The following is a 9931-nucleotide window of genomic DNA, read 5'->3' on the forward strand; positions in this document are numbered from 1 at the left end:
TTAGAACTCTGAAAAATATTTTAACTCCCTTCAGAGTTACATACCATAAAATAATACTTTTATGATTAACATAACAGTTTGATTGCTCTAATTACCTGTATTTACCTTGCGACATATTACAGGGCAAATTATATTCAGGGTAGAGTTACATCACATAACATCAACTGTGAACACCTTATGTTACCGTGGCGTTTAAGTCCATGGGAATTGACAGGGGATTTCTTTAAATCACCCTGCCGCTCTTTCTTTAGCCAAGACTCCTGAGTTTAGAAAACACAAACACTGCAGTTCTTTCACTCGCGAGGGCAGTCATGAACACAGGATCTGCGCCCATTGACTGTCCGCGTCCTTTATTTATACTTTTCTGTGTGAGTGTGTGTGTGTGTGTATGTGTGTGTGTGTACAAAGGCAACAACGTCATTTAGAGCAGCGGGTTTTTCCCCTTCTCTTCATTTGCATGTTCTCGTAAAAGAGCTGAGCTTGGTCTTCTCTACATCTAAATGTTCAGAACAACAGGATGCGGTTAGTATCTGCATAAGTTCAGCACACAAGTTACTAGGCAAAAGGTTATTTAAACATGTGCTTAATCACAAATAATGAAAGGATACATTTCATGTAGCTGATCACATATATACAATTTTCTCTTGACATTCCGCCCTGTTTATCAGAGAAATGAAATGTACAATAAGTAACTACTTGTCTTTCACATTCTTAGTTACTACATCATTAGCACTTCATCTTCATGATCTTCATCAGTTTGTGATGCATCTGCGTATGCTGTGAATGACAAACTTATCATCTGTGAGATTACAGCTTTAAACAGGGAATAACATAAGTAAAGAAAAGCAAAATAAAATCAAGAAAAATTCAATGACGATCAACAGTCTCTTTAAAACTTGTTAAAGTTGAGGGCTTCTTCCTGGATCAGGATGACGATGTTGTTGTTGTTGTTGTTGTGCACTTTACAAAAGTCACTCTGAAGGTGGTCGGAAATCAGAATTAGTGCACCTGTCCCAGGGTGTTTCCCATATATGGTTGTGTCAATATGCTCGGCATGTGCGAGCAAACATAACAGTCTTTCTCTGTGGTCTTGTTAAACACATATCTGTATCAGTCACTTTTCATCCAAGGATGGATGTGATCTTGTGTCATGTCCATTAGGTGTAAGTTGTCGTACGTCCATCTTCTCTGTCTGCCTTGTGGCTCGGCTGCTGTTGGCATCAGCTGGGGTCCTGTAAGGGTGAGCTTTGTAGTCAAGGTAACCATCAGGGTTCCCCTTCACACCTACACCTGGCTGCCAAAAGTTGATCGGATAGAGATTGGAGTGCGGGCTTACCCTACGGGGGCCCCAAGAACGCACTTACCACCCTCACCCCCGAAACAACCAAGCGTAGGCGCTTCCTCCTCGGTGTCGGGGCTTCTCGGGACCTCAACCTTTTGCAGTGGCTCTGATGTATCCAAGATGGTCTCTCTGCAATTTTACAGGCTGTGGGTGTTGTCAATAACACTTGGTTTCAACCTGCAAGAGACTGGAGAGTCTTACGGCAGTTTATTGTTCAAAACAATATCCTTATTTTCTAATAGTGTCTTTAGAAGATCTCCAGGTTGTACTGGGTTTCCAGTAGATTTAATCATTCCTCTATGCTGCCAAATGCAAAATGATGTACTGCTAAAAAAACATACTGACATTCTGTGCGTCTCTCTGTCTGCTTTCTTCTTTGTAGATGCAACACTACATTTTGACTTAAGGCATTTAGGTCATTCCTTTTTTCTTTTTTTTTCTTTTTTTCTTTTTTTTAAGAACTCACACATCTTACATATTTCAAACTTTTAAGTTAAGGAAAAACTTTACATTGCTTACAGCTCATAACTCACAGCTCTAAAACTCATCATTGTTAAATCATGTGCCTAATCATTATATGTCACTGTGATCCACAAGTATGATCACAAATTTGTTTTTCAAGCTTACAAAACAAACAAACAAAAACAAATTGCCTATGGCACCAAGGCTTTGCGTTCATATTAATTGAGTGTAAGCTGCTTTCTTCATTGCAAGTATTTGTTACAATAAGGTTTAATTCATGCATCTTATCACTGAGGTTTAGATTCAAACTATCTCACTTCTAATTCATTTCAAAAATAATCTCACATGTAACAATTTGTATGTGTTTTCTATTCATTAAGGTAATGACAATTATTTTCGTTCATTATTCTTACCTTTTCTAATGTTTACCTCTTTGTTATGCTGTGGTGGACATCCCTAAACAATTCATGAGTTCAGGTTTCAATTTTCAATCCAATTATATCCTATATTCTCGCAGTCAAACTCGTCCAGCTTCATCTCTCACTGGTCCTCTCTGCACAATGTCCTGTTCGGGCTTCAAAGCTCCAGCAAACACAGTCTCAACTCAGCTGTTGTCTTCTTCTCTGTTTCTTTACAGTCTTTCTTTCAGATTAAGTCCCAGCATGGCAAAATATCACTCAATGTCCAGTGCTCTTCCACAATTCTTTATCCCACTGTTCAACTGCCCAGCCTGTATTTTCACAGTACATGTTGCATTAGTCTTACATGCTGCTGCTGGTCGTCAGTCGTCATCAGTGTTAATGGATCAGTGGCACTGTCGTTTGCCTGCTGTATTCAAGTCCACGATGTTCTGTCGGTCTTCATCAGGCGATTGACTGTCCTTTGAACTTCTTCTCCGCTTCAGGGACAAAGTGAGAGATCCAGCCGCACAATTTCGAGCCAAAAACTGGCTTATTCTCCCAATTCTTTTAATCTACTTTTCTGCTGCTGAACTCAAGGTTGCAATGTTGAGAGAGTCCACCTGTATTGAGACACTAAAGCATACAATTAGTAATATATTCATTTTTCTTAAAGGCTTCATTTGCTCCATGGGCCTCGTCTGTCTCTCTGTGTTCTTTCTTTACACACTCAGTTCCCATATATGGGCATGCAAAGTTCCTGTTCACTATTTCCTGTCGCTGCAGCCCCGGTACACAGAGCCATATTTCCTGTTCTTCAAACTAATCTAACTCCTTTGTTTTTTTCTTTGTATTTATAGTCTACAGGCCCTCTTTTATTCTACTAAATCTTAGTCTAAAAACAATACACCTTCATTTCACTCACACACATTTAAACCGAGCTCTTCCACACATCATAACCTCACTCATGCGTTTCTTGAATTAAAAGCACTTGCAAACTTTAAACCTCCTATTTTACATCACAAAAGAAATATATTTCACACTCCTTTATTTCATACACCCCTTTGAAATGCTCTAACCTCTTTCAGACGCCATGACTCGTCTCACACGCACTGCCTTTTCTCTCTCAAACTTCCATTTTACACTCAGACAAATCATGCAGAGTCACTTAAATCAAATACTGACAGCATTCACACAGTTAAAATCACACAAAATACGCTTTCATACGAGTATTTTGGACATGCCTTCCATGATCAGAAAGAGCAAGTCAAAAGAAAAAAGAAAAGGAAAACTGAGAAGGGGAAAACTGAAACCTCTCATCGTCCTCACAGCTTCTCCCCACACACACATAACTAAAAAAATAAAACACACCAGCCTTTATGGCTCAAGATATATACATCTATCAAAATTCAGTCACTTACTATACATCCACACTAGTATGTTCAAACTGTATTCATACTCTCATAATGCAAAACCAGCCTCTTAATTACAGGCATTTAGCAATATTTGCAAACAATAGTTATCTCATATATCATTGTACTGAGTTTGAGCAAACCTTAAGCTTGAATCAGACTACTTTTAACAATTATCCACCTCACATCATAACTGACTGAGGTGTCTATTATTAATATTATGTCATTATTAATGTTATCATTGTATTGTTTTTCCTTTATTATAACAGCAATAGTATATTACAATACACTACTTTACTACTTTACTATTAATATACAATAGTATATTAGTTTATATTTTATTATGTATCCATCACGGGTCTGTGTGAACCTGCAGCTTCACACCTTCCCAAGCTGGAGACATTTGTATTTTCACACTCTTTCTTTGGCTGAACAATGACACAGCCGTAATATGCCTTATGCATCTCTCTTTTTTTATTTGATATATTTTGTGTGAATTATCTGCTTTCATTCATTCTATTCATTCTGGGTATGGTTGTCTACCCAATTTTGTATCATTTGGTAATACCAATTTACAGGTTGCTATGCTTCCTATTATTAGTTTGAATATAGTAGCGATAAGCTCTAATTTAATTTAAGTTAACCTTAATTTAACCTTTTGTTTATTCCACTTCATTCCTCTTTCCATGCTCTAAAATACAACTCTTGTGTATGCTTTGATTTCTTTTTAGCTTCCTTTTCAGTATTTATTTCTGCTTGCAGGGTTTCTTATAATTTAGTTATACATTTTCCCTCCCACGTGGGACATTTAGGTGTTCTTTGGATTTCTCCATCTATATGCACTAATTTGTCCGGCGCCTGGACATTTCTTTTCTAACCACTGCTCGTCAACAGTGAGTTTTGTGGGCTGATTCCCCATTATCACAGAACTGCAAAGCTTTCTCTGGTACTAGACTCGGGGGTGGTTGCTGACACGGCCTCCTACTCCGGGCTATTCCTGGACCGGTGTCAGTTTTATGAGACAAAGCCCAACCTTTTCCCTTCGTCACCAGTACTTGAGCTTTTTGCAGGATACACAAAGAAAACAATAAAAAACAAACAATGGAAGTAGTTCAGCAGCGTATTGTGCTGTAAAATCAACTTACTTCCAAAACACATACACATAAAACACATATACATACACACAGATAGACATTTGCGCGCTAATTTGTCACGAAGTAATTCCGGCTACTTCTGAAACCTGTCTAAACACAGTTCCTTGTGGCGAACTTAAACCTTATTTGTCACGAGGTATTTGACGGCTACCTCTAGAACCAGTCTAAACTTAGTTCCTTCCGGCGAACTCAACCTATTTCACGTGCTTCTTTGAAGTAATTCCGGCTACTTCCAACCTATTTTACGCGTATCCTGAAGTAATTCCGGCTACTTCCAACCTTTGCGCATTTCCTGAAGTAATTCCGGCTACTTCTAACCTATTTTGCGCATTCTTCTAAACCCTTCCGGCGGTTTAAAACCAAAAAGTGTTTTCTCACCCTCAGTCGTCTTTTGCTGGTTGTTCAGGTCATCTGGCTGGACCCCAACGCCGTGGACCAGGCCCGGCCTGGATACGAATTTACGCCCAGGGCTTTCACCTCTACCTAGAGAGGGCTGTCGACAGACTTCGGTTCTGGCTTTTCCACGACGTCAGGATGCAGCAATCAGACCTTATTGGAGTCACAGAAATGTATCTGGTGTTTCCATCTCTAGGTTCGAAGAACCAATTTAAATGACAGGGGATTTCTTTAAATCACCCTGCCGCTCTTTCTTTAGCCAAGACTCCTGAGTTTAGAAAACACAAACACTGCAGTTCTTTCACTCGCGAGGGCAGTCATGAACACAGGATCTGCGCCCATTGACTGTCCGCGTCCTTTATTTATACTTTTCTGTGTGAGTGTGTGTGTGTGTGTATGTGTGTGTGTGTACAAAGGCAACAACGTCATTTAGAGCAGTGGGTTTTTCCCCTTCTCTTCATTTGCATGTTCTCGTAAAAGAGCTGAGCTTGGTCTTCTCTACATCTAAATGTTCAGAACAACAGGATGCGGTTAGTATCTGCATAAGTTCAGCACACAAGTTACTAGGCAAAAGGTTATTTAAACATGTGCTTAATCACAAATAATGAAAGGATACATTTCATGTAGCTGATCACATATATACAATTTTCTCTTGACAGGAATTATGAGTATCCACTCCCAAATTCCCATCCGGGCTACATTAGTATCGGTTCATGGTATCGGTTAACTTTTACGAGTACGAGTACGCACACATTTTACAGTATCGGCCCCGATACCCGATACCAGTATCGGTATCGGTGCATCCCTAACCAAAACATCAGTGTATTTCATTGGGATTTTATGTTCCAGCTTACATCCATCTTTGAACCTGACGTGGAAACTGAATCTGGAAAAATTTCATACAGGTAATCATTCTGCATAAAAATTTCTATCACATTATTTTGACAACTACAAATAATAGTCTTCTAAATTAAGTACAATACTTAAAAATACTACTTTCATGCTATATGACACTGCTGGAGCTCATCAGGTCTCAGCTTGTGTCCAAATGGTGAGATAGTCTCTCCTGACCCCACAGTTATCTGCTGGGGGTTCTCTGCTTTTTTTAATGAGGGATTCATGACCAGTCCCATGAGATGTCATGTAAAAAACACCTTTAGAGTATAAAATTAAATTTTAAAATGCTCAATTAATGAGAAGTAAAAGGTGGTGAAAGGAGCAGTAGCCAGAAAGAAGATACAGCTCTTTTACATGGACATTTTCATTCTAAAACTGTTCCAGACAGCAGTGTTGTAGACAGCATTTGTAAGCACTGCAAGGTTGAGTTTTCTTATCACCGGAGTGCTTCAAGCCTGAAATATCACTTTAATGCTTTACACACTATTGATGCCAGAAAACCACCCACCCAAACGAACAATGGCGCTTCGCTGCTTACCAAAGTCTTACTTAAAACATTTTTGACAGATTTTTGAGCGCTGTGTACCATATAAAATCGATTCGAGGTCAGTAAGCACAACCAGAATTCATACATAAGGTGCACCAGATTACAAGCTGCACTGTCGATTTTTGTGAAAATTTAACCTTGTGCCACCCTTTAAAAAACTTACGTTGATCACCCTGGGGACCCAAAACGGTCCCACCCCCAAAAGTGCTATAAAAAGGTTATATATTAATATTTTTTTCCACTTTAAATGAGTCAGTCTTTTAAGATTACTTCTGCCTGAAATATTCATATCAAGTTTTTATCATATTTCGGGGTTTTTAACCCTTTATATCCCAGTTTCATTACATGAGCGCACTGTTTTTTTAGCCCCAAAAAACAAAAAACTTAAATATTTTCCATAAAATACATTTGAAGTAATATTTGATTATTATTATAATTAGCCCTTTAGATGGTCCAAAGATTGGCACCAACATTCATTTTGACTGACCATTATTTTTTTTGCAGGGGCAAATTTAAAAAAAATACTCGCACTGATCACCCTGGGGACCCAAAACGGTCCCGCCCCCAAAAGTGCTATAAAAAGGTTATAATTAATATTTTTTACCACTTTAAATGAGTCAGTCTTTTAAGACTACTTCTGCTTAAAATATTCATATCAAGTTTTTATTATATTTCGGGGTTTTTAACCCTTTATATCCCAGTTTCATTACATGAGCGCACTGTTTTTTAAGCCGAAAAGAGCAAAAAACTTAAATATTTTCCATAAAATACATTTGAAGTGATATTTGATTATTATTATAATTAGCCCTTTAGATGGTCCAAAGATTGGCACCGACATTCATTTTGACTGATCATTATTTTTTTTGCAGGGGCACAGTAAATTGAATATAATGGTATATTCTGTTTTTCACTTTTTCCCCACTAAATGCTTTTTAGCTTGCTGTGTTCTAAAATAAAATGAAAAAAATATGTAAATGAAAATACAAGATCAGTTTGAACCAGAAAATAGTTTTATTTAGAACAATGAACATTAACATTTGTGTTTTTGGGAACGGGGAAAGGTATGAGAAAGAAAGAGCAAGTGAGAGGGTGAGAGAGAGGGGGAAGAGCATATGTGGAGGTGTGTGGAGGTGTGGAGTGTATGTGGAGGTGTGTCAGAGTCCTCATTTGAAACAGAGGCTGCAAATGGACAGACAGTGGTCCTTACATGCCGGCTTTTCGCATTTGCAGCAGGTGCTGACGACGCGCCTCCTTTTATCAGTGCATAACTGGCACTGTCTCCTGCACTTCATTTTAGGGATTGGAGCGGGGCCTGGGGCGGGGCCTGCAGCGGCACTCTGCGCACCAGTCACAACGTCTGCAGCACTTGAGGAGCGGGGAAGGCGTCCTCGCTTCGATATGTGTGGTTTTATCAAAGCTTCGGACACCTCTTCAATATATAACCTCCTCCTATATCTTTTCTGCTGTTGCCAGGCTGGGTCAATCGCTGTCCACAGCACGAAGGAATTGTAGAGGGACACATCCAGCAGGTTATGAAAGAGGGCCACTGGCCAACGATTTGTTTTCCTTCTACAGGAATAGGTTCCAACAACCTAACAAAACACACACACACACACACACACACACACAAAAACCCAAAAACATCAAACCTATGAATATTTTACAAGAGAATATGAGCAAGAATGAATAAATCTGTGCGTAACTGATGCGTAATGACACCTACCTTGTCGAGGTTGTCCACACCTCCTTTGCACCTGTTGTAATCTTGAATGATTACGGGCTTTCGCTTCTGTCCCTCGCTCACACCAGGCGTGCGGTGTTTTGTGCTCATTAGTAGCACGTTCTTGCCGCGTCGGGGGACGTAGGAGACGATGGTGTGCGTGAGAGTGAAGGCAAAGACGGAGGAGAAGATCGCTCTTCCTCTTGTTTGGAGCAATTGAGGTGGAAGCTCCGTCTTGTTTTTCCTGATCGTGCCCACCAGGGCAATTTTCCTCCTCAGCAGCTCTTCTGCCAGGGCAAAGGAGGTGAAAAAATTGTCACAGGTGTTGTGGAAGTTTTCCACTTAAATAAAGCCTGCAGATGAGCGGTGAGCGGTAGCTAACATTCTTTAATCAAAACACACACAGAACAGACAACCAAGCTTGTGGAGAGCCTGCATGACCACGGGGCAGGGTCAGCAGAGTCTCACTGAGCCTAGCATGGCTCTCAGTTAAATACCTTCTCCAGGAACAAAAAGCAATACAGCTGTTTCACACCTTAAGGTTCACACTCCCTTGCTACCTCCCAGAGTCCTTGAAGAGACAAAAGACTCTTCCTGTGGAGTTGTCTGCTTCCCTCAACTTCCTTCTTACAGTATGGGTGTCAGACATGTTAAAATCCAGTGGCACCAAGGCATTATACAATAAAATAATGTGATTAGTACATAAATAAAAGAAATTCCTTTACACAGGTCACCACGTTTCCCTGGAGCCCCTCTGTTAGCTCCAGGGCCACCCGCATCCCCTGGTTGACCTCCGCGCGGTCGCCAGCTTTGCCGGTGTACACCTGGAGTCTCCAGGCGTAGGAGGTTTTGACATCGCATACGGCCCATATTTTCAAACCGTACTTTGCAGGCTTGCTTGGGATATATTGCTTGAAATTGCACCGTCCTCGGTATGGCACCAGCTGCTCATCAATGCAAATGTCTCTGTCTGGGCTGAAAAGCAGCTCCAGACGATGCGTCCACATATCCCACACTTTGCGGAACGCGGCCAGCTTGTCATCACGCCGTCAGGGTCGGGAAAGCTTATCGTCGAATCGGAGCGCCCCGCCGATTTGGTTGAAGCGATTGAGGGACATGGTGGCCCGGAAAATGTCCCGTCCGTATTTTACTCCCCAGAGGCTGAGTGACGATTCATTTCTTGATCGGTAGACGCCGGCCAAAATTAGCAACCCCACATACGCTTGAAATTCATCACAGTCCATTTCTCGCGAGTCGGCCACGGAGCGTCTCCCGTGCAGATTGGTCATATCCACGGTGAGCTGCACAATTTCATCCGTAAGGAAAAGTGAAAAGCTGGATGCCGGGTCCCTGATTCGGGCTGCGGCGTAGTGTGTCGGTCCTGGGGTGATATTTGTCGGCGCTGGAACATAGCGGAGGGTCTCCAAATTTGTGGGGGACCAAATGATTTTTCCATTCTTTGAATTCCATCCCGATGCTGCGTCCTCCGTCTCCATCTCCCCTTCGCTCTTGTCGTCTGAACTTTCTTCATGGGAACTGGACTCCGGCTGCTCTTGTCCCACAGAAAAATCCGTGTCCTCATCTCCAGAATCCTCGGAGGAGG

General features: G+C 41.0%; 1 protein-coding gene across 1 annotated transcript; it reads right to left on the reverse strand.

The window, feature by feature from the left end:
* Positions 1 to 889: 889 nt before the first annotated feature.
* LOC102076814 (piggyBac transposable element-derived protein 4-like) lies at positions 890 to 9335 on the reverse strand. Its single transcript, XM_025903265.1, has 4 exons — positions 9066 to 9335; positions 8332 to 8562; positions 1178 to 1294; positions 890 to 976 (listed from the first exon to the last, which is right to left on the reverse strand). The coding sequence occupies exons 1-4, from the start codon at positions 9333 to 9335 to the stop codon at positions 890 to 892; spliced, it is 705 nt and encodes a 234-aa protein (XP_025759050.1).
* Between the last annotated feature and the right edge of the window lie 596 nt (positions 9336 to 9931).

The sequence above is a fragment of the Oreochromis niloticus genome, linkage group LG23, assembly GCF_001858045.2.
Source record: "Oreochromis niloticus isolate F11D_XX linkage group LG23, O_niloticus_UMD_NMBU, whole genome shotgun sequence".
NCBI lineage: Eukaryota > Metazoa > Chordata > Actinopteri > Cichliformes > Cichlidae > Oreochromis > Oreochromis niloticus.